Source organism: Alnus glutinosa, chromosome 12 (assembly GCF_958979055.1).
Source record: "Alnus glutinosa chromosome 12, dhAlnGlut1.1, whole genome shotgun sequence".
Classification (NCBI taxonomy): Eukaryota; Viridiplantae; Streptophyta; class Magnoliopsida; order Fagales; family Betulaceae; genus Alnus; species Alnus glutinosa.
This window is the reverse complement of record NC_084897.1, coordinates 20,299,738-20,323,927: the sequence shown is the minus strand read 5'-3', so window position 1 is coordinate 20,323,927 and position 24,190 is coordinate 20,299,738. Positions and strand designations below refer to the sequence as shown.

The 24,190-nt window shown below is 33.9% G+C and overlaps 2 protein-coding genes and 1 long non-coding RNA gene across 4 annotated transcripts; all 3 read right to left on the bottom strand.

The window, feature by feature from the left end:
* Window positions 1-83: 83 nt before the first annotated feature.
* Window positions 84-641, bottom strand: LOC133851574 (uncharacterized). The gene is made up of 2 exons (XR_009895815.1): window positions 526-641; window positions 84-441 (listed from the first exon to the last, which is right to left on the bottom strand). It is a non-coding gene; the product is annotated as an uncharacterized LOC133851574 (long non-coding RNA).
* Window positions 642-3,380: 2,739 nt separating this feature from the next.
* On the bottom strand, window positions 3,381-10,552 carry LOC133851573 (sugar transporter ERD6-like 5). Its single transcript, XM_062288044.1, has 18 exons — window positions 10,331-10,552; window positions 8,966-9,028; window positions 8,519-8,608; window positions 8,361-8,420; window positions 7,654-7,719; window positions 7,505-7,570; window positions 7,352-7,427; window positions 7,191-7,255; window positions 6,928-7,020; window positions 6,732-6,812; window positions 6,569-6,653; window positions 6,442-6,485; window positions 6,292-6,354; window positions 6,148-6,207; window positions 5,999-6,052; window positions 4,284-4,343; window positions 3,934-4,048; window positions 3,381-3,826 (listed from the first exon to the last, which is right to left on the bottom strand). Exons 1-18 carry the CDS (start codon window positions 10,487-10,489, stop codon window positions 3,705-3,707), a joined length of 1,422 nt encoding a protein of 473 aa, XP_062144028.1. The 5' UTR covers window positions 10,490-10,552; the 3' UTR covers window positions 3,381-3,704.
* An 815-nt stretch (window positions 10,553-11,367) lies between these two features.
* Window positions 11,368-17,712, bottom strand: LOC133851572 (sugar transporter ERD6-like 5). Of its 2 annotated transcripts, XM_062288041.1 has the most exons (18): window positions 17,529-17,712; window positions 17,335-17,397; window positions 15,609-15,698; window positions 15,117-15,176; window positions 14,696-14,761; window positions 14,535-14,600; window positions 14,381-14,456; window positions 13,703-13,767; window positions 13,181-13,273; window positions 13,002-13,082; window positions 12,821-12,905; window positions 12,686-12,729; window positions 12,542-12,604; window positions 12,400-12,459; window positions 12,264-12,317; window positions 11,985-12,044; window positions 11,751-11,865; window positions 11,368-11,579 (listed from the first exon to the last, which is right to left on the bottom strand). In XM_062288041.1, the coding sequence occupies exons 1-18, from the start codon at window positions 17,679-17,681 to the stop codon at window positions 11,455-11,457; spliced, it is 1,419 nt and encodes a 472-aa protein (XP_062144025.1). In that variant the 5' UTR covers window positions 17,682-17,712; the 3' UTR covers window positions 11,368-11,454. The 2 variants fall into 2 exon arrangements, with proteins under 2 accessions (XP_062144025.1, XP_062144027.1); XM_062288043.1 differs by lacking the exon at window positions 17,529-17,712 and having other exon boundaries at window positions 15,611-15,698.
* Between the last annotated feature and the right edge of the window lie 6,478 nt (window positions 17,713-24,190).

Below are 24,190 nucleotides of genomic sequence, written 5' to 3'. Positions count from 1 at the left end.
TGTTTAATCTTTTTACTACTTTGGTTAATTTTGGTAATTGTTGTGTGGTTGCTATTTATAAAGAGAATAACTTCCGTATGGACTTTATACAAACCATGTCCTTCATATCATCCAATAAGAAAATGACACAACAACGTGAAACACAAAACATTATTAAACCAGAAAACATCATATTATTTTTCTCTCTTATTTTCAACCTATAGTCAAAATCCTTAATCCATATTCATTGTTCAAGACCATCGAAAGCCACTTCTCCGCCATACGCCACCGCAAACAGTAACCCCTTTCCTCCCAATCTCTGTACGTAGCATCATTTTTACTGCAGAAAATGTGCCATTGATGCTTGTATTTCTTCCAGAGCTCGCCCCTTGGTCTCCTGTACAAGTTTTGCGACGAATAGAACAGCGAAACCAGAAACGCCGGAGAATATGAAAAACGTTCCTGATGTAGCATAAGCCAAAACCATTCACGTAATTTTACAAACAAACAGTTTACCAAAATTCAAAGTGTAGAAGAAACAGTCACCTGCTGTGCTCCACTCCATCATAAAATTGAAAGTGTATGAGATAATCCAAGAGCAAGACCACTTCACTAAAGTCAAAAGGCTTCCACCTGTACCCTTCACGTTTATAGGGAATATCTGAAATAGAAAGCCATCAATCAATTAAAGGTAGAAAGTCATTTTACAGTGATAGTGCAGATATAACTAACACTTTCCTGAATTGTTACAAAAAAGAAACATAAGAAAGTACACATTGCCATGTTAGTAATTGAAGAAATAGGTGACACGTAGGCTTTGAGTCCTAAATATTATAGAATGTGGAACAATTCGAAAGCTAATTCCATCCAAATTGTCTCTAAACTTAGAATACATTAAGGTTGTGTTTAGTATGCGGAATGACTATTTCATTAAGAAAATAAATAGTTTTTATTGGAAATAGAAGAATGTAAAATGAAATTAGGCCATGAGAAAATTAATGACACTTCCAAGTGTTAGATCCTTACCATATACTCTAGATCTAACACCAAGATTATTCTATTTCATATTCTTCTATTCCTAATAAAAGCTATTCATTTTTTCTAATGAAATAGTCATTCCGCATACCAAACGTAACCTAAGTGATTTGAATGTCCCACATTCTAATTTTAGTTGAGTCCGATATAATTTGAGAAAACTCAATATAGAAATCTTTCTGTTGGTAGTTTTATTATCAATGTGCCAAATAGCACCATCGTTGGAGTGAGCTCCTGCCAAACTAAGCCCAGAACTTCAAGTACTAAAACCCTTCAAAGACCCCAGATACCACGACATTCTAATTGGTCATTGAAGCATTAAATGAGACAGAATTTGGAAATTCAATTTAGAAATCTCTACTTCTTTTTTTCTTTTCTTTTTTCCCTTGATAATAAGAGGAAAAATGGTCTTTCTACTATATTGTATTACCAGGATCGATCCCAATTAGCACCAACACGGGAGTGAGATCTTTCAACAAGTAGACGTCCTGCCCATAACAAAAGCTGTTAAAATATAATCATTCACATATGACATATGCGGAGAATATAACCACAGACAGAGTGGCTCTGAATTTGATTCTGATAGAAACCTGAAAGCAGAATGACAAGCCTACAAGGAAGCAACTCAAGCACATTCCAGCAGCAGAGACCTGCAAGAATCGGTACAGTTTACTGCTATCAACATATTGATGAACTACACCAAGGACTTAAAGCTGACTCTTTGCCATCCTCACCAAAAGAAGTGGTCGTCTGCCTGATCTATCTGCCAACATAACACCCACAGCAGCCGATGGAATCTGCAAAATAATGTTTTCGTGATTGGGAGATGTACCAAGCAGAATCATGCATCCCCTCACAGTCACAGATACAGTGAGCCAAGTACCTGGATGATAGCCAATGATATAGTCCCAATGCTACTTGAAAAACCTAACATAAACCATGCATCTTTCTTGCAAGAAATGAAAGACTTTTCTTATTAAAATATTTATCATAGTTGTGTGTGTTAAATTACCACTTAGGGTGCGTTTGAAATTGCGATTTCGTAGACAATAAATGCGATTTTAAACCAAATCGCAGAACATAAATCGTTTGGAAACTGAGTTGTTAAAAATTGCGATTTAAAAACGCAGAAAATCTGCTTTTTCAAATCGCATGTGAGATGGTGCTTTTTTGAAAACGCAGAATTTTAAAGGCTAATTTGCGATTTTAAATGTTAAACTGCGATTTTGCCAAACGCTTAACTGCATTTTTAAAAATTACTTTTTTCAAAAAGCACATTTTAAAATCGGGATTTTAAATCGCACTTTTTGAAATCGCAAACCCAAACAGACTCTAGATCATTTGGAAACTGCGTTTTTTAAAATTGCGATTTGAAAACGCAGAAAATATGCTTTTTCAAATCACAAATAAGATGATGCTTTTTTGAAAATGTAGAATTTTAAAGGCTAATGCGATTTTGCCAAACTCTCAACTGTGTTTTTAAAAATCATTTTTTTCAAATCGCATATTTTGAAATCGTTATTTTAAATCGCACTTTTTGAAATCGCAAACCCAAACGAACCCTTATTCTAAAAGTTTAAGCTTATAGAATAAGTGGTAATTTAACATAATATCATAGCAGAGTCCTGAGTTCGAATCCTGTCTTTTTCATTTACCTCCTGTTTCAATTACATATTTCACGTGTTGGGCATCACATATTAAAAGAGAATTTGAACCCACGCATAAGGGATAATGTTAAAGTATTGATTAAATTATTAAATTAATCTCTTCCTATCAACTTAAACTTTTAGGATAAGTGGTGATTTAACATAGTATCAAAACCAAAAGTCTAATTAAATTATAGAGATCTGATTACTTTATTTATTTATTTATTGTCATCTACCTAATTTTTCTTATAAATAATTTTTTCTTAGAAAAATGTAGCCCAAAAGGGCACTTCCTAATGGTGGACACACTTCTAATGCCAAACTATGATCTATCCCAAACTCTCGTCTCTCTACTTCCACTATTTTCCTTAACAATTTATATTTTATTACAAATTTCTACCTTTCTCTTTTCTCCTTTAGCAATTAATGGAATAATCTCTAATAGTGGGGTGGTGTAGCAGTAAGATGAGATGAACACTTCATGCATTTCAAATGGATCGTTTGTTTGGGTACAAGTCAAGTTTTTATTGTAAAAATTTTGTGAGTATAAAACTGGTTGAATTATTAATCTTCTTTAAGTAAATTAGTTTTCTGGATTTGGCTGGCCGCAATAATTTTACTTTTAAAGAGTTCTTTAAAAAGCTTCCACTTCACCATCAAAATTACTGTGTTTGATCTTTTTACTACTTTCGTTAGTTTTGATAACTGTAATGTGGTTGCTAATTATAAAGAAAATAACTTCTATAAGACTTTATACATACCATGTCCTTTATGCCGTCCAATAAAAAAATGACACATCAACGTGGAACACAAAACATTATAAACTGAAAAACATCATATTTTTCTCACTTATTTTCAACCTATAGTCAAAATCCTTAATCCATATTCATTGTTCAAGACCATCGAAAGCCACTTCTCCGCCATACGCTACCGCCCTCTGTCCCTCCCTCCGCCATACGCCACCGCAAACAATAACCCCTTTCCTCCCTGTGTCTTGAACATCATTTTCTTTCCTCCACATCTATTGGAAAGAAACACTTCTTATTACAGAAAATGTGCCATTGTTGCTTGTATTTCTTCCAGAGCTCGCCCCTTGGTCTCCGGTACAAGTTTTGCGACGAATAGAACAGTGAAACCAGAAATGCCGGAGAATATGAAAAACGTTCCTGATGTAGCATAAGCCAAAACATTCGTGTAATTTTACAAGCAAACAGTTTTACCAAAATTCAAGCAACAAACAGTTTACCAAAATTCAGAGTGCAGAAAGAGTCACCTGCTGTACTCCATTCCATCATAAAATTGAAAGTGTATGAGACAATCCAAGAGCAAGACCAGTTTACAAAAGTCAAAAGGCTTCCACTTGTACCCTTCACGTTTATAGGGAATATCTGAAATAGAAAGCCATCCATGTATTAAAGGTACAAACCTGCTTGTGCAAAATCAATAATTCTGCAGCTGCTAAATAAGTATGTGTAAGATTTTTTTAGACAATTAAAGTTTTTTTTTTTAACTCTCAAGAATTAATAACTCATGAGATATGAAATTCTTAGTAACAGAACTAGCCCTTAAAAGAAAAAGAAAAAGAAATTTGTCAAAGGAATCAGAGTTCAATAAGTTACATACCTCTGACATTATAACCCATGGTAATCCTGCCATACCTAATGTGTAAGCCACACTGAACCCCTGCGTGGATTATTTAACTGTCAATCACATGCATCTCAATTGGATCTATGACTATGTAAATCTTAGTCCAGCATTGGAGTAAAAAGAAAAACAGTAAAAACCCACTTCTTACCTTTAAGAATTCAAAAGGAAAAGTGTAACACCCAATCCCATATTGGAAAGATGAATAATTCACATGAGCGAGTAGATTATAAAAACACTCATGTGTGCTAAGTTCTACATTGATTCTTTACTAGGTGAGACTGGACTTTATAAGTGATTTCGGAAAACTCTAAATTGACAAATCATTTTAGAGTGATAATGCAGATGTGGCTAGTTCTTTTCCTCGATCATTACAAATGGTATCAAAGCTAGGTTGTAACATCATATGGTACTGGAGCACTGCATGACATAGCTCTCACGAGGACTTCAGGAATTTAAGAAGGGAAGAATCAGAGATTGTAATATCACAATCTCATATTGGAAAGATGAATAGCCCATAGAGAATGGGTGGATTATAAATGCACTCATGGATTTTAAGTCCCATAATAATTTATTATTAGGTGAGACTAGACTTTATAAGTGATTCTAGGAAAGTCCAAATTAACTAGTCCATTTTGAGTGATAACATAGATGTAGCTAGCGCTTTCTCTAGGTCATCACCAAAAGAAATGTAAAAAAATATACAATTTGCCAACTTAGTAATTGAAGAAATAGGTGACATGTAGTCTCTGTGTCCTAAAGATTAGAGAATGTGGAGCAATTAGAAAGCCAATTCTGTCCAAATTAGCTCAGAACTTAGAAAACCTTAAGTGCTTTGAATGTCCCACATTCTAATTTTAGTCGAGGCATAAATCAAATATAATGTGAAAAAACTCAATATAGAAATCTCTCTTTTGGTAGTTTTTATTATCAATGTGCCAATTAGCACCATCGTTGGAGTGAGCTCTTGTCAAACTAAGCTCAGAACTTCAAGTACAAGAAGCCTTCACACACCCCGAAAACACCGACATTCTAATTGGTCAATGAAGCATTAAATGAGAGAATATTTGGAAATTCAATTTAGAAATCTCTTCTATTTCTTTTTCTTTCTTTCTTTTTTTTTTTTTTGGTCCTTGAGAAGAAGAGGAAAAATTGTCTGTCTACTATATTATATTAGAGCACTCCCAACATTTTCCCTAAACTCTCTTTGCTTTCCTAAATTTAGATAAAACCCCCTAAAATTCCTCTTCAGCAGCTTCCCTATACATTCTCTAAACTACCATCTAGCTATAATGTTTTCCTATATATTAGGTGGCACTGTAGCTCACCCCATCGGTAGAATTGGAGTCATCAATTCAAGACCAAACCAGGGTGAATTATGGCGTGGCAGATTGTAAGAAATGAGAGAGAGGAGTAACTTAACATGCAATCAAGAAATGCCCAGAGAGAGATATGGTGCACTAGAGGGAAGAGAGAGAGAGAGAGAGAGAGAGAGAGATGGTTTATTTAATTTAGATTTGATGAATAATTCAATAATAAAGACAAAATAAATAAAAAGTAAAGACAGAATATTTAAAGGGTATATGGAAAAATAAGAAAATTATAGTGGAGTGTATTTGAATATTAAAGTAAAAAGTAGTTTGGTTCTTTAAATTTGGATTGAAACTTAGAGAAGCTGTTGTGAGTGTTCTTACCAATATCCCAATTAGCACCAACACAGGAGTGAGCTCTTTCAACTGGTAGATGTCCTGCTCATAACAAAAGCTTTTAAAATATAATCATTCACATATGCGGAGAACATAACCACAGATAGAGTAGCTCTGAATTTGGTTCTGATAGAAACCTGAAAGCAGAATGACAAGCCTACAAGGAAGCAACTCAAGCACATTCCAGCAGCAGAGACCTGCATGAATCGGTAGAGTTTACTGCTATCAACTTATTGATGAACTAAACCAAGGACTTAAAGCTGACTCTTTGCCATCCTCACCAAAAGAAGTGGTCGTCTGCCTGATCTATCTGCCAACATAACACCCACAGCAGCAGACGGAATCTGCAAAATAATGTTTTCATGATTGGGAGATGTACCAAGCAGAATCATGCATCCCCCTCACAGTCACAGAAACAGTGAGCCAAGTACCTGGATGATGGCCATTGATATAGTCCCAATGCTACTTGAAAAACCTAACATAAACCAGAGCTAGTAATCATCATTTCTTCATTTTTCAGTAGTTACATGAAACAATTCTTGAAGCCATTAAATTTACCAGCGTCTAAAAATATGGAGCCTGCATAAAAAGCAATTGCATTGCACCCTCCCAATTGTTGCAGTATCATCAACCCAAGTCCAACCTAAACCAATTTAAGTAAAATATATATAAAGAGTGAACAAGCTATGAAAAGTAAAAGTATCACAGTGAGGAGGCTTACAATGAGGGAATGAACATATCTCTGTTGGAACAAGTCCAGAATTCTAGTTTCTGAATGCTTTTGAATGGTTTCTGTAAAATCCTGCAAGAAGGAAGGAGCATATCTCATTTTCTCATGGCTGTGCCAAAAAAGTTAATAAAAGATAACCAGTAACCACTAAGAAATCTTTCCTCTAGTTAAGTTAATAGAAGATTACCCTGATATCAGCTGCTTCTTGTGAGATATCAGCATTCTTCCCCCTAAGACGCTGTAGAGCAGCTTCAAGTTCTGCTTCTTTACCAATTTTTGCCTGCAGACCACTTGTACTCATCATTTCAACATCCTAATGGATGCTCACGTTTTCAAGTGAATGCATACTTGAAAAGGTCGTGAAAAACATATTAAAGAATTCATCGCATTCTTTTTCATCATACAACCAAAATTCCATATAAATAATTTCAACAAAATATTTGGACTCACCAACCATCTTGGAGACTCTGGAACAAAAAATAATCCCACAAGTTGTACTAAACATGGAATAGCACCTGAAAATAAAATCAATGTGGATAGAACTATATCATTTTAGGATTAATTTATCTTCAGATTAAATTTACACAGAGAAGGACCAACAAACAAGGTACCAATTAAAGCCAAGTTGCGCCAGGTAATGATATTTCCAATGAAATACATAAGTGACATGCCGCAACAGACCAACAGCTGCATACTTGATGAAACATAGGTTTGTGAACAATGAGTTGGCTATTCACTTTAGAGCTATAATGATTTAGTTATACCTGATAAGCTGATGTAAATTGTCCCCTAAGATTCCTAGGTGTTATTTCTGCAATGTATACAGGGACCTGTTTGGCTATCAGAAATTAATCATTATTTTTTGTTTTTTAAATAGGCAAATCAACTATAAAATGTAAAACTGATGAATTACCACATAGCAAATAACGCCAACGCCAATACCAAGGGAGATTCTTCCGAGATCCAACCACCAAGCATTCTACATCAAGCATTAAACTCTATTAGTAACTGAAACCCAGAAGAGAGCAATGTCGGTGGAGTAATTTCCTTTACTTGGTTCATACTGATTTTGAAAAAAAAAAATTCTTATCTGCCCCTTCATCAACATATAATAAAATAACAAAAAAGGAAGAAACTTCAAAGACTAATTACAATAAATATTAACACTATTGTTAGAATATATGGAAAATATAATATATTCTTCTTCTTTTTATATAAGTAATGTATATTTCACAAAAACGCAGAGGGGCGCAACCCAAAGTACACGAGATGTATACAGGATACCCCTAATCCAAAGAGAAAGAAGAAAACAAATCTAAAAACTATGATATCCAGTTTCCTAACAACTATGATTTCCATATATTCTAACAACTATGATTTCCAGTGTCCTATTTTAGGGAATGGTAATTGAAAAAAGTTGAGATTAGAAATTAATTAAAGTAAGGAGATATTATTTGTAAAACTTGGTTGGGGATTGGAACTCATTCTATGAAAAGTTGCTTCTTCAACATCATTATTTTCAATCTGGCTTGAAAGAGGAAATGTGAAGACAAGATAAATTGGGAACATTAATTGAACATAAAATGCAGCATTATTTAGGGGAAGGTTAAAAAAAAAAACCTTTGCAAATGCTACAGCAAGCCAACCTGCAAGGCTGAATATTTCAGAGAACCACATCGCCTGCATTACAATATCAACAAGAAAAAGAAAGAAAAAAAAAAGTTTTAATTTACAGTAAGCCCTGAGAAACAAAAAAAAAAATGACTAAAGAAACTTACACCTCTCCGACCAATAACATCTGTTATCTTCCCATTTAATAATCCACCTATAACTCCTCCAATAGTCAGAGCAGAACCAAAAAATGAATACTGCAAAAGGCAGAAAAAAGTAGAAGATTGATTGGCAACAAAATGAGTTCTACTTTAATCAGCTAAATGCCACATTTCATTCCCACTGAAGTTCAGCAAAAAGAAAACGTTTGGTGATATGGGCAATTCCTCAAAGGTGTAAAATCCAAAGAAAACTCCATATAAATCTGCATTTGTGCATGTGGCAAAACTATACAGATTAGTCTAAAATTCTTATTCTTTCATTGCTCATATGATGTGTAAATTTATCAACGTACTTAGAAACACTAATAAGCACATGATTATATGTGTGAATATATATATATATATATATAATAAAAGAAAAATAAAAAATCACAGTGATGATTTAGTACTTACAGCAGCCACAGACAGGCCCAAATCTTCCATGATTCCGGATTCAGCAGATGATGTATATCCTGTCTTCAAACCAACCATAATACATATATTCAGACCAAGTTAATTAGCCAACCCCACAACTAATGCTCCATAGAACAGACATTTTTGTTTCTATAAATAGGAACCTATGATTAGTAGATACAGTACACTGTACACTGCAGCGAGTATAACCGTATAAAGCAAACTGTTCATGTGCTTAACCTTTCTTCAGTTCTTCTTCTTCTTTTTTATTTATTTATATTTATTTTCTTTCTGTTTTTATTTTTGTTTTGTTTTGTTTTTTTGGGTTTTTTTTTTTTGTTAAACAGAATCTGCCCAATGGGCGTATTGTATAGAACGATGCTCACCAATGATGGGCTGAGCAACCTACACAGTCCCGGCCCATGGTCACCTCCTCTCATAACCAGGGCTGGCTTAATAAAAATTGTGGCTTAAGGCAAAAAGCTAAAATAATGCCTTTTTAATTCTAAAAGATTAATATAATACATTTTTGTATTCAATATAAAAATTGAAAAAAAAAATGATGAATAACAATAATTTTATTGAAGAATAAGGAAATTCCTCGTACACGAAGAATATACAACAAAAACAAGAGCACTACAAAACTAGCTGCTATACAAGAACAAGATCACCGAAGAATATTTTTCTTTTGTTTGAAAAATATATTTATCTTATTTGCCTGATCTCTCTAACTCTTAATTTTTTTTAAATTTTAAGACAAAACCAAAAGAGAAATGGAATTTCATTTAATAAAACAATTTAAGGGTTATATTCAAAATCAAAATCTTGCCTTTCAAATAAAACTAACTCGAGCCCCTCTAGTTCATTTGAACCGAAGAGAATCCTTGTCCTGAAGGGCTTAAGCGGTAGCCTAAATGTCCTAGCCATGGAGCCAAACTTGACGGTCCAATATAATTATAAATTTTTCACCAAAAAAAAAAAAAGAAAAAGAGAGAGAGAGACTAGAGTTTAGGTTCGGTTTTAGTTTGCGATTTCAAAAAGCGCGATTTAAAATAACAATTTTAAAATGTGTGATTTCAAAAAGTGAATTTTAAAAACGCAATTAAGCGTTTACAAAATTCGCAGTTTAGCTTTTAAAATGACAAATTAGCCTTTAAAATTTTACGTTTTAAAAAAAACATTATCTTATTTGCGATTTGAAAAAATAAATTTTTTGTATTTTCAAATCTCAATTTTTAAAAATGTAGTTTCTAAATGATTTATGTTTTGTGGCTTAATTTAAAATTGTAATTATTGTTTACGAAATTACAATCACAACCGCACCCTTAGCATATAAGAGAAATGGTTGTTGGTAATGGCACTTACAGCGCAGCCTGAGCACAGTGAACCGCAGAGGGCGACCATGGTGCTGAGTACAAGGACAGACGTGGCTGAGCCCGTGTCTCCCACATATCTAAGGGGATTGGCTTCGAGCACAATTGTAGACCTTGGCAATAGTTCTTCCTCCATGCTTTCGCTCACCATTTTTCATGGAAAGTTGGAAAGCATGAAGAACAAGACGAGAGAGGTCATCAAGAACTTATATTGTCACAGAAACAGAGTGAGACAGACAACCGAGAAATAGTGTTGGGGATAGTTTGTTGAGACCAAACATTTGAATTAGTGGGAGACTTTCAGATGGGCGGCCAATAGTTATGCATTTTAAATTAAGGCAATCACATCGCATGCTTATCGTTTCTCTTTTCTAATGACTTGTTAATTAATATTCTTAATGATCAACGTGCGATAAAGATTGAAGACTTTAAGACTAATCTTTTACCATGGTCCATAGGAGAAGCCAATCTCCGGACGCATGCACATGTTTTCAAATGGGCCGTTTTTTATTATTGTTACGGAAACATTCTCGATCACGTCTCTTTCTTTTCTTTTTTCTGTTCGCATCAAGAGTGGAAAAGACCCGCTTTGACATTTCTCGTTCCCGGTTGTTTCTCATAAAAGAATAAATGAATAATTGTTGCGCTTTTTCGGGCCAATGAATTTGTAATCACAAAAAGAAGTTTAATTTTTCTAATAACATGCTTGAGATATTTAGTTGTTCTAAACTCAAACTTATTACAGAACATTAGTCATATAAAAATAATTGGATCCGGTAGAAGATGTGAATCATGTGAATATATGCATGTGAGGGACAAATGCATCACATGCATGTTACTAATTTCCATTAATAATAATTTTATTAGAAATTGGATGAAAGTAGATCATTCAAATAATTGAATACCACATGAGATATAATTATAAACCATTAATCATTATAAACCTAGGTGTCAACAGACTGAATAAAACTACAGAGAACAGGCATTCTACCTTTCTCCATCAACACCTCCCCCCCCCCCCCCAAAAAAAAAAAAAATAAACACCTTCTAAAATGTAGCATTAATTAGTACATATGATTATGATAGACGGTCCCTTAATAGAATGGGAAGTTCATTTTATTGGACGAAATGGGTAATCGATGCATGTATTTCTTCAAGCACTCGGCCCTTTGTTTCTGGTACAAGCTTTGCAACAAATAGAACAGCTGAACAACATATGCCCGAGAATATGAAAAATGTTCCTGAAGTAGCGTAGCCAAAAGTAGAAAAGAAAAAAAGCAAAAAGAGAACGGGGAACAAAGAGTGTCAGAAAGAGCGTTAAAATATAAACTAGATGATTAAATTTATATTTTCCTTAATCGTTTTTAATAAGTGATGATTTAACATATAGTGAGCGGGAGGAGTTCAGTTACCTGCTGAGCTCCATTCCATCATAAAGTTGAAAGCGTATGTTACCATCCAAGAACAGGTCCAGTTTGTTAAAGACACCAGGCTTCCAGCTGAGCCCTTTATATTCATGGGAAATATCTGTAACGAAACCTGACCCTTCAATCTAGAGCTAAAAACCTTCTTCTTCTGTCAAACTGTTGTTAAAATTACTAATGGAAAGATTCTTACTATTACTTAAAAACAAGTAAGTTATGTACCTCTGACAATAACACCCACGGTATTCCTGCCATGCCTATTGAGTAAGAAACAACATACCCCTGAGCATTGGTTTTAATCAGTAATCGTCAAATTTCATGGTCATGATTTAATGTTGTTGTATCTAACGGTATAAATGATATTACATCATTTAAATTTTTTGAATGACGTGCCAACATAACCGGTGATTGCAGCCACAGGCAAAGTCAAAGAAGCACAAGAAAGTGAAAATAAAATAAGCACTGGGTTTCCTTGTGAAGAAAGGGAATAATTGTATATACCATTATGCCAATAAACACCAAAATGGGAGTGAGCTCCTTCCACAGGTGGAGGTCCTGCTCACAACAAACTTATCTTTCTCAAACGATGATCTTTTACCAACAAAAGTAAAGAATGATATTTGGATTCGGGTGAAACCTGAAACCAGAATGACAAGCCTACAAGAAGGCAACTCAAGCACATTCCAGCAGCAGATACCTACAAGAAATGGCAAATTTCACTATCATTTAATCAATGAAATAAATTATTACCTTAAAAATGTATCCTTTTCCATCCTCACCATTAGAAGCAGTCGTCTTCCTGATCTATCTATTAAGAGTACACTAGCAGCAGTAGCTGGAATCTGCAATTGAAAATTTACACTTGGGTAAAAATGCATTAACCAAAAGCCTTGATTCATTCTGCAGTTATATGCATCAATTACCTGGATAATAGCGATTGATATTGTCCCAACACTACTAGAAAAATCTGTCATAAACCAGTGATCCATATCATCCTTTTTCATGTCTTCTATATGATCATTAACTATGGAAATCAGTTCTAAAAGCCCTTAATTTACCAGCTTCTTTGAATATAGAGCCAGCATAAGTAACAATGGCATTGTTCCCTCCGAACTGAACCAGTAACATCAATCCGACTGCAACCTTGTATGTGATACAGTAGAAACATTAGACATGTTTTGAAAGGAAAAGTTAAGTCCAAAATCTTTTTTTTTTTTTTTCATTTCTGGTAAGGCTCACAGTAAGTGAATGAGCATATCTCCTTTGAAACAAATCTAGAAATCTGGTTTTTGAATGCAGCTCCAAAGTTTCCGTATAATCCTGCAAAACAGGATCACATCTCATTTCTTATTCTTTTCCTAATGAATACTCAAACATAAGAAACCAAAGATTATTCTTCTTGAGGTTGCAAAATTTACCTTGATGTCAGCAACTTCTTGAGAAATATCAGCATTCCTTCCTCTGAGGCGTTGTAGAGCTGTTTCAAACTCTTTCTGCTTACCAATTTTAGCCTACAGGTAATTGTATCATCATTTGAACATTCTAATGGATCCTCACTTTTCCTTTGCTGTGTATGCTTTAAGATAAAGGCGAAAAGTAAGGCTTTGTTTGTTAAAATTTTCTTATTCTATTTTTTGTTTTCTGTTTTCAAAACAAAGCATTACCAAACAACTCAAAACATAAAACACTCAAAAACTGTTTTCACATCAAAATATTTTTTTCAAAGAAAAAATAAAAAATACCCCACAAAAATACATTAACAACCATACCCTTATCCATGCATATTCTTACAATAAACAGAGGCAAGTTTTAAGATGTTATCCTCAAAAGCATCCTTTTTTCTTAAAGCCATTAAATGAAATAATAATAATCTTTCTCTTTTACACTTTAGATGCATCATAAACATAACACTTTCACTAGAACCTTTGAGTTGGACTCACCAGCCATCTAGGAGATTCTGGAATCAAGAATAAGCCTATAAGTTCTATGAGGCATGGAATGATGCCTGAAAGTTACAAATCAACACAAATTGAATTGACTCATAGAAATTTTCTTCATATAAAATAAGTAGGGAAAGGTACTAAACTCATCCCTAAGGTTTGGGATTGTTTCAAATCCATTCTTGGAGTAAAAAAATTATCCTAAAGCATCTTATGTAAGCCTTCTGTATCATATTGATGATTTCATCTATTTTTCTGACGAAGTCCTTGTAAAATCATAATTTTAACCCCTAAGTTAAAAGATTAAAAAAACAAAAAAAAAAAACAAAAGTACAATTCAAAAAGAAAAAGAAAAGAGGTGGCCGCCCCTCACATGCGACCCACCCCTATGTGAGGGGCAGTCACACCTCACCAGATGAGGGGCGGTTCACCACCCCTATATGAAGGGCAACCTCCCCTAACAAATGAAGGTTGCTCCCTCTTTTTTCTTTTTTAATTTTACTTTTTTGTTTTTAATTTTTTATTTGGGATAGAATTGTAAGACTCGGTCAGGAAAAATAGATGAAATTTGTATAGAAATTAGACAAAAGGATCACTTTGATACAAACCTAAACCTCATAGAACTAATTAATAATTTTCTCAAATAATTAAAGTAATGGAAATTTTGAAACGAATTACCAATTAAAGCCAAGATGCGCCAAGCAGTGACACTTCCAATGAAGTACATCAGTGAAATGCCGCAAGTAATCATCAACTGCACGCTTGATGAAAATATAGTCCAGTAAACAAAGAGTTAGCTATTCAGTCCAAACACCATAATAAGTTACTCTACCTGATTAGCAGATGTAAATCCTCCCCGAAGGTTCTCTGGGGTAATTTCTGCAACATATATAGGAACCTGTCTTGGTGACAAGAATTGGATTACTATTACTATCAAGTGTTTCACAGATAGCTAAATTATTAATTAGGAATCAAAGATCTTATTATAATTACCACGTAGGCAATAAGCCCATTGCTAAATCCCAGAGACAGTCTTCCAAGGTCCAGCCACCAAGCATTCTACAGGAAGAATTCAAATGATCTGCTATTAATCTAAACCTTACATGCAAATGAAATGGAAATGTGACAAGAGATATCTGACTGAGTTGCTCCAGAATGATATATGTTCAACAATCTTTCAATGGTTTCGCCTTTCCAGAACATCCAAGAAACAATAACCATTTTGATAAGGTTATTATTGAAGTTACCAAAATGATTCCCATTCCATATGTAGACTGTTTTTTTAGTAGAAGTTAGTGGAAAAAATGACCATTTAACTCAGCCAAATAGACATAATCTTATTTGAAGTTGCTTCCATAAATCAAAGGACTGCAACATTATTGAGGGGGAGGAAAAAAAGGAGAAGAGGAAAAACCTTTGCAAATGCTATGGCAAGCCACCCTGCAATTGTGAATAACTCAGATAACCACAATGTCTGCATTACAATATCATAGAAAAGTGTTAAATCATCGGCCGATAAAAAAGAGTAAACTTTGTTTTAACAAGTGAGACCCAACACGTGAAATACGTAATTGAAATTGTTGTAAACTTTAGAGTACTCAAGGTTTGAACTCGAAACTTTACTTTAATACCATGTTAAATCACCAATAATCTCAAAAGCTTAAATCGATAAGAAATAATAAATTTAATCATTCACTTAATATTTTAACAAAAAAATATTAAGTCCTTAAAAAGAAATACCGGAAACTAATGCACATGAACCTGTTTACCAAAACCTTTTTATTTTGATACCATGTTAAATTGCAAGTTATATCAAAAGTTAAAATTGATAGAAAATGATGAATTTAATCAAAAAACAATTCGCTACAATTTGGGGAAGTTAAAAAAGGTGGCCAAAGAATCTTACACCTCTCCGACCGATGACATCTGCTATCTTTCCATTAACAAGTGCTCCTGCTATTCCTCCTACTGTCATAATTGAACCGAAAACTGAATACTGCACAGTGAGGTTGGGGAAAAGTCAAGCAAGTAAATAAGACACAGATTTATGTGAAATAATTAAGACAAGTTGATTAGCAAAATCAAGATAACCAGTTCTAAATTAACAAATAAGTGCTACATTTCACTAAAGTAAACTTAGCTGTCCAATTCAACAAATGTGATCATTAATGATCACAAATGGTTCAAGAGCACTTGTAGGTATTGCTTTTCATTGTTCATATAACGCATACAACATCTTTCCTTTTGCATTTCGTATAAGAAATTACTCCTTCACTATACTATGGACATTGATTTTTTATTTTTGCTCTCAGTGTAAGGATATGATATAAATAGCTAAATCTAAAGTTTTTTTAGGGTTTGTTTGGTACATTGGAATGATAATCGCATAGTAATAGAAATGGGTATGACTAAGAATACGAGAAGTTGGAATTGAATGACAATTCCTATTCATTCTTTAGTGACAACACATAAATGGAAAAAAAAAAAAAAAAAAAAAAAAAAAAAAAAAAAAGGGTTAATTGAATTAAATCATATTTCAATCAAATTTCCTAAAATACCCTAGTTCTAAATAAAATTCCAAAAAATTATTCTTTTTTATTTTTTTATGGGCACCCAAAAAAAAAAAAATAATCATCCCCTATAGGTGGCCGATCACCCCTGAGCTATTGGGAGTTGTGTGACCATCCCTAGTGCTTCTGTTGGAGTGGCCGTTTGGCATACCCACATGATGACTTTATGGTGCCCAAAACTAAAAGAATAGTTTTTAGAGAAAACATTTTTAGGGTTAATCCATTTGTGAAAGAAATGTTATTCTTTGCCTTTTTTAGATGAAGCGTCAGTCCTCATTTTAGGAGAACAGCTTTTCCATTAGAATAGTTATTCCTAGTAATGGTGGTGCAACCAAATTATAAAACAATTATTCCATTTCTAGATCTATTCAGAGAGCCAAAACATGCCCTTAGGTTTTTAGGGTAAGCTATAATTATGATGGTTTTAAAAGCCTGTTTAAAATTGCGTTGAAAATAAAGCTTTTAAAGTCAAAAGGAGATTTTTTTATAAAAAGTTCATTTTTAACCATTTTTAGAGTAAAAAAGTCGAAGGGATACTTTTCAAGTTTTTTTTTTTTTTTTTTTTTTTTTTTTTTTTTTTTTTGCCAAATATACAACTTTTTGTAACCTCCTTTTATGATGGGACCAGGATCCTCTCCGGTTGAGAGGAACCGGAGAGGATCCTGATGCCCTTTTATGTAAATTCCTTAACTCCACAAGGGCTGTTGGTTTAGTTGGGCCCTCTCATTATTGGACTTCTGCTATTATTAGTGGGCCTGCTTCTATGAAGATGTCTCCAACGGTTTGCATTATGAAACTTCCACAAACAAATTTAGCACTCTCTCTCTCTTACACAGAATGGAGCTAGAATTTAGGATTTGGGGTCAAATTGAAAAAATAAAAAATAAAATAAAAATTGGAGGGCCAAAACTTAAAAAAAAAAAAAAAAATTTAAGGATAAAATTTTAATTTTCTTTTTTTTTTTTCTGAAAAACCTCATGCCTTGGCGCTGGATAGCTCCGCCCCTGGTTCCATATATTTATATATGTGTGTGTGAAGGAAATGCTTATTATTAGTACTTACAGCAGCAAGAGAGAGGCCCAAGTCTTGGATAATTCCAGATTCAGCGGGCGATGAAAATCCAGACTGCAAACCAGTAACACTGCAAATGTTGAGACGAAGTTGCTGCTATTCCTCTTTCTTTCTTCCGTTTTGGAAGAAAATATAACAATTAACAAGATCGACCAAGCGAGTTTGGAGAATTTAGTGCTACTTACAGAACACCCAATGGAAAGTGAGCCGCAGAGGGCGACTATGGAGCTCACTACAACAACGGGTGTGGCTTTCCAATCACTTGGCACCACGTCCTCCTCGCAAATCACATTAGCCTCTGCTGTTAAAAGTCCATCTTCCGGCCTCTCTCTCTCCATTTTCTTTCCTTTTCTTCGTTGAGAGAGAGAGAGAGAGTTGGTAATGGTGTCGCTTTCGCTATATACACACACACAGAGAGAGAGAGAGAGAGAGAGAGAGCGAGTTGGTGGCGCCTGGGGGTTGGTCTTTAAAATTGCAATTAGAGTTTAAAATTGCAGTCATATAAGTTCGATATAATCGTAGTTTCATCTTTAAAATTATAATTAATTTTTAAAATTGAGTGTTTTCTTATTTGTTAGCAATTTAAAAAATTAAATTTTTTATATTTTTAAATTAAAATTTTTTTAAAAAGTAATGTCAAACTATTATTTTTTGTAATTTAATTTAAAATCACATTTTTTTGTCTATAAAATCACAATGTTAAACACACTCCTAATATTAATTTCTTCTATATTCAACGATAATTTTAAAAGTTACGTCAATTTTAAAAAGATAAAAAAATAATTTCTAACATTATTTTTCTTTCCTTCTTTTACTTGGTTGGATTGATGTTATCGGGGTTTTTTTTTTATTTTTTATAATTGATGTTGTTTTTGACTTCTTAGATTTTTTTTTTTTTTTGGGTAATAAGTATGGATTCAAAAACGAATAAACACGGACACATTAGTCTAATAAAATAAGAGTACAAAATTTAGTATTATTGTTGGTCTAATAGCACAACTTGATCCGCTTGGTACGGTTCCTGTGTTATTTTTTTCCTTTATATGCTAGTTACCTTCCTATAATAATGTTATTATTCACACGTATGTATTACAATTAAACACCCATATTATATTGGTTAATACGGCACATTTTCAATAATTTTTCACATGTTAATCATTTAAAACACATTAACAAAAAGAACTAATTTTTTTTTTTTTTATCTCAAAATTTAAACTAAAATCATTACGGAACATATTCATAATATCACATTTTTAATGAGTTGCTCGACTATTCTTCCAATTCTCTAGGAGTGAACAATAATCATTATTGAACTAATCATATTGTCCTTTTCATCTTTGTAAGGTTGACTGCCTGTTGGGGATACGAGCCAGTGTATTATGTGGGTTGTTGAAAAACGTGACTAATATTTGGTTAGACAACGAGGTGACTGTGGTAGCTTTTGGAGACCTGTTTATTTATTTTTATTTTATGTTTTTTTTATGTTTTTTTAAAACTTCACTTACCCCTCTTTTAATGCGTCTCTTCACAAGTTTTAAATCCTCTCAATTTAGTATATTAAATTTTTTAAATTTTTGTATTGTCTCCCATCTATTAATATTTTTTTGTTAAATTAAAAGGCAGAAGAGTAAAAGGACTTTTTATACCCTGTGGGTCACTTTTTCTTTTTCTTTTTCTTTTTTTTTTAAAAAATAAATAAATAAATTATTGTAAGTAAGGATAAATTTGAATTTTTATGAAATTTTCAGGGATATAAATGTCATTTTACCAATTTTTCGTCAAATTTAACCAAACCCTAGCGGATGGAGGGTATTGCAAAAAATTAAAAGTTTGATACACTAAATTAAGAGGTTTTGAATTTTATGAGGGACATTACAAAACTGGGTGACAATTCAAAAAGGTTAAGTGGAACTTCCCCCTTCTTTTTATTTTATTTTATTTTTTTTTCATTTGTTTGGTAGCTTTTGGTAACCTTAGTCATCACACCAAACACCCTTAGCATATTTGAAGTAAAGGACGTTAGCTTGAAATGGAGAAGATTCTATTCTAACTCAGGCAACTCCTATAGCAGATATCGTAATGGACATAAATTTTTTACAAATTGATTTATAAGAAATTTCATATCACCCACATATAAGATTGGCATATGTTCATTAGCATGTGAGAATCACATGTTGTTTTAATAGCATGTGCTTCTTACATGTTTTTTTTTTTTATAGCATTAATAAAAAAACATGTGCTTCTCACAGTTTAAATGACACGTGTACGCTTTTATATGTTGGTTGTATGAAATTTCCTATAAACCGATTCGTAAGAAATTTCTATCCTATCGTGATTAAACACACGTTATGAACGATGTGGAAATAAAAAGATACACTGACATGGCTCTTAAAATTACTATTAGATTAAAATTAAATAATGATTAATCCTAAATCTAATAATGATTTTAAAAGTCACGTAAAAAAATGTGGGAGTGAAAGCATGCATCAATATTATTCATCAATTAATACAGTACCTACAAAGATATCTGATCAATTTTTATTTATTTTTTTACTAAATTGCTATTTAGAGGAGGTTGACTTTATATCTTGTTTTTGGAATGAATATAAATTTCCTATAAATTGGATCCCAAGAATTACCCCATTCAAATTCAATAAGTTAATGCAATATGGTTTTTCGTAATTAATTAAGATATATTACCATTTCTGATCAAAAGGTGTAGCTATATAAACATAAGTTGGACAGCCCAAGTTATCACAGAGCAAAATTAAAGAGTGCAACCATTCTATTTGCTTTCTCACCAACCCAAGAAATATGGAGAATTCTTCACTAAAGTTGGCTTTCTTTGTAGTATTCTTGCTTGTTGGCTCAGGTAACACTCTTTTGTCTTTCTCTAATTCCAATGTCTTATTTTGCAATAGTAGGATGGAGGATGATTTGCTTTTCTTTTTTTCCTCTCCTAAAGTATAAGCCAAATCTGATTTGATACACACCAAAAGCACAAAGACCAATTTTGTATTTAACCCTAGTATTTAAGCAATTAAATCCTTTATTTCCTATTAATTTATGTTTTCGACAACAAGTATTAATTTATAATTATATCAAAACAAACCGTCTTGATTTTAGACTTTTAAAGTGATAATTTATCGTTAATTTTGCTAAAAAAGCTGCTTCTCTAAAAACAACAGATGTCCTTTAACTTATAAAAAAAATGTGTTTCTCATATTTTGAGGACACATGTCAATTTCAGAGGCTTGTAATAAAATTTATGTCCTAATCCAAGAGATAGAGATTATTTAGTTTCCATTTGTGGCATCAATTCTTATATAGAGATTTATCGGTGTGCATAAGTGTGAGCGGTTAAATTCCACGTTGGATATTAATTAATATGAGTTGTATTTCACTTTATTTATAAATATGGTGCAGAGTTGGAGCTGGGAGCAGAAGCAAGGAACATACAAGGCCCGTTTTGCAAGACTCCTCAAGACTGCATTAATATTTGCCCTCTTTGCAACAGCTGTCGATGTGAACATCGCCAGTGTTACTGCACCGGAAGCCCCCAAGACTTCATTGCTAAAGGCCTTGTGAAACTCAGTGGAGCATAATTCAATGTCATCACCTTAAATAACTGTGCAACTTTATGATTAAATAACACAAGTTCATAATACACTTTTCATGGAAATTTTCTTCTTCAAAAGATGTTCAATTTTCATTGGGATTATTGGGTTGATAATCATGTTCATCACTACAGTTCGATAAATCACAATGCCAGATTAGATCTGCATTATGTTTCCTATCTAATTTTATTTTATTTTTTAATTTTTTAAAGTAATGTAATTCATTTCAAAAAGTGTAGAGGGACGCAAGACTAAAACTGGGAGTATACAAGAGAATTAATGCCTAAATAGAAGAAAAAATAACAAGAAAACCATTAAAAACTAATCACTAATGGAGCTAAAAACGCAGTGAATATCCCTGAAATGGTGTACCAAGAACAATCATTACAAAAAGAACAAAGAAAACCCAAAAAGAGAGAGGGAGGACTAATTACCTGCTGAGCTCCATTCAAATGAAAAGTTGAAAGTGAAAGCAATAATCGATCCAACAACCAATCGAGCTGACAAAAGTCACAAGGCTACAAGCGGAAACCATTATGTTTATAGGAAATATCTGAAACCCACCCCCCCCCCCCCCCCCCCCCCCATTATTCATTTTCAAGCTATAACACCTTCTTGTTATGTCATTCTCGCTTAAAATTTTAATAGTTTGCTGCAAAAATGAAGCCTACAACGTACCTCTTGACATAATAATCCATGGTATTCCTGCCATGCCTAGCTGAAAAGAACCCAAGAAAACCTGATTGCATGCATAATCATATGATTAATACAAACTGGAAAAGAAAGGCATGAAGCAAGTATTCTATGTGGAAGGCAGGGGTGAGGAAATTAAAAATCAACCATTTCTACTTGTTTCCTTATGCCAGGAGTGTTTGTGGTTTTTCTGCTTTTAGGTGTTGAGGAATAGCATGTATTTAGGATAGGTGTTTGAATCAAACAAGTCTTAGGAAGAAGGAAGAAAATGGATCTTTGGTGTTAATTAATCATATGTTGTGAACTGCACAAAAGGTTGGCAGTTCAGAAGATCAACCAGCAATCCTACTTTAGGGATGAAAACACCATATCCTTCAGCCAAACCAATCCATCGATCACTTTTCTCATCCCCACTTCGACGAGGTTTCCACATAAATTATGGCCATCACTTTTCTCATTCACACTGCCAATTTGATTCCCGTGTCCGTCGATTCTGTACCACTCTCTGCAAGAATGGTTTTCGATTTTGCCGAAGAATTGTCGGTTTTTCCAATCCAATTTGTTTCACAGTTTGTGCGATTGGTTCGATTTTGTGCACCAAGATCTGCCAAACCAAAGCATATTCCTTTCCCTTGATTATGGTTTCTCTTCATGTATATACGCATATATTGTAATGAACCACTTGGAAGATTTAATCCAAACTCTTTCTGAGAAGGCTCCACACGTTGCGACAACAAGGAGTCAAAATCTTCCATTACTATTTATGTGGTTGGGCTGTTTGTTTGTGAGAACAATTCTGGGAGCAATTCTTATGCGATGGGTAATGGTTGGGACAAGGTGTGAAAGTTTGGATTTTTTATTACGAATATGCCTTCAACACCTCAGCTGGACAGCTGGATTCTTTTGTACATATGGCATTCTTCTTGATTGCTTACATGGCAACTCCTGCATCCATAAAGATGCTTTTGCTAGAAGATTGTAGAAGTTTATTTTGTTAGTTTGTTGTATTGACAATTTCATTCTGCGCCTTCCTCAGGTATACCATACCCTCTCTCTTCCTATCTCTCTTATAAAAAGCTTTCTCATGCTCATAGTCGTTTTAGCTTGTCTGTTTCGTTTGTTTTTGAGCCTCAATTCTTTCATCAAGCCATCAAATATCCATATTGGAGAGAGGCTATGCAGACTGAAATCACTGCTCTAGAGGAAAATCACACTTGGACCTTGGTTGATCTTCATTCTCATAAGACCCCCATCAGCTGCAAATGGGTTTACAAGGTCAAGTTCAAATCCGATGGTCAAATCAAAAGATATAAGGCTCGTTTGGTGGCTAAGGGATACACTCAAAGTGAAGGTATTGACTACCTTGAAACTTTTTCTCTCTTGGCCAAGCTCACCACTGTCAGATTGTTCCTAGCTCCTGCTGCTGCAAAAGGTTAGCATCTCCATCAACTAGATGTCAACAATGCCTTCCTCCAGGGTACTTTGGATGAGGAGGTTTACATGAAGTTATCACCTGGTTTTTCTTCTCAAGGGGAGTCCAAAGTCTATAAACTTAAAAAATCCTTGTATAGATTAAAACAGGGCTCTCGCCAATGGTTTTCTCAGTTTTCTTCTACCTTGATCACTCATGGCTTCGCTCAATCAAAATCCAATTACTCCCATCTTCACAAGACTTTAGGTCAATTCATTTGTTGCTCTCCTTGTCTACGTTGATGATATTGCCATCACTAGCAATGACTTGGATGCTATCTCTTATCTCACTGCATTTCTCAATTCTCAATTTCGGCTCAAAGACTTAGGGACAATCGAATATTTTCTTGGTTTGGAGCTTGCCCGTACTACTAAACGCATCTCTGTCAGCCAACGCAAATATTGCCTTAACATTATTCAGGACAGTGGTCTTCTTGCTGCTAAGCCCGCTTCTTTTCCTATGGAATCAAATCTCAAACTCTCTCAAGATGATGGTGATCTTCTTCCTGACCCTACTTCATACCGCCGGTTGATCGGCTGGTTAATTTACTTAACCCTCACTTGGCCTGACATCTCATTTTCTGTTCAAGTTCTCAATCAGTTCATGCACAGCCCTCAGCAACCACACATGGCTGCTGCTTCTCGCATTCAACAATATCTTAAGGGTTTTCCAGGACAAGGTCTTTTTTACCCTGCTTCTTCAGACTTTAAGGTTAAAGCCTTCTGTGGTAGTGATTGGGCTGCTTGTTCTGATTTTAGATGATCTATTACTGGCTTTATTGGAGACACTCTTGTTTCCTAGAAATCCAAGAAACAGCACATTGTTTCTCGTTCTTCGATCGAAGCAGAATATTGGTCCATGGCTGCTTGTTCTTGTGAACTCACTTGGTTATTCTCTCTTCTTCGTGATTTTCATATTGATCACTCTCACCCAATTCTTTTATTTTGTAACAGCAAGGCTGCTCTCTGCATTGCAGCTAATCCTATCTTTCATGAGAAGACTAAGCACATTGATATTGATTGCCACCTCGTTTGTGATAAAATCCAACAAGGCTTACTTTGAACCA

Excerpts from the sequence above, each read along its gene's own strand:
- LOC133851572 (XM_062288041.1), bottom strand. The coding sequence starts at position 17,681 with ATGGAGAGAGAGAGGCCGGAAGATGGACTTTTAACAGCAGAGGCTAAT. Across the intron at positions 15,177-15,608 it reads ATGTCATCGGTCGGAGAGGT|ACATTGTGGTTATCTGAGTT; the intron begins GTAAGATTCTTT and ends ATTGTAATGCAG. Across the intron at positions 14,762-15,116 it reads TTGCCATAGCATTTGCAAAG|AATGCTTGGTGGCTGGACCT; the intron begins GTTTTTCCTCTT and ends TTCTTCCTGTAG.
- LOC133851573 (XM_062288044.1), bottom strand. The coding sequence starts at position 10,489 with ATGGTGAGCGAAAGCATGGAGGAAGAACTATTGCCAAGGTCTACAATT. Across the intron at positions 8,609-8,965 it reads TGGGCCTGTCTGTGGCTGCT|TATTCATTTTTTGGTTCTGC; the intron begins GTAAGTACTAAA and ends TGCCTTTTGCAG. Across the intron at positions 6,813-6,927 it reads AAGAAGCAGCTGATATCAGG|GATTTTACAGAAACCATTCA; the intron begins GTAATCTTCTAT and ends TCCTTCTTGCAG.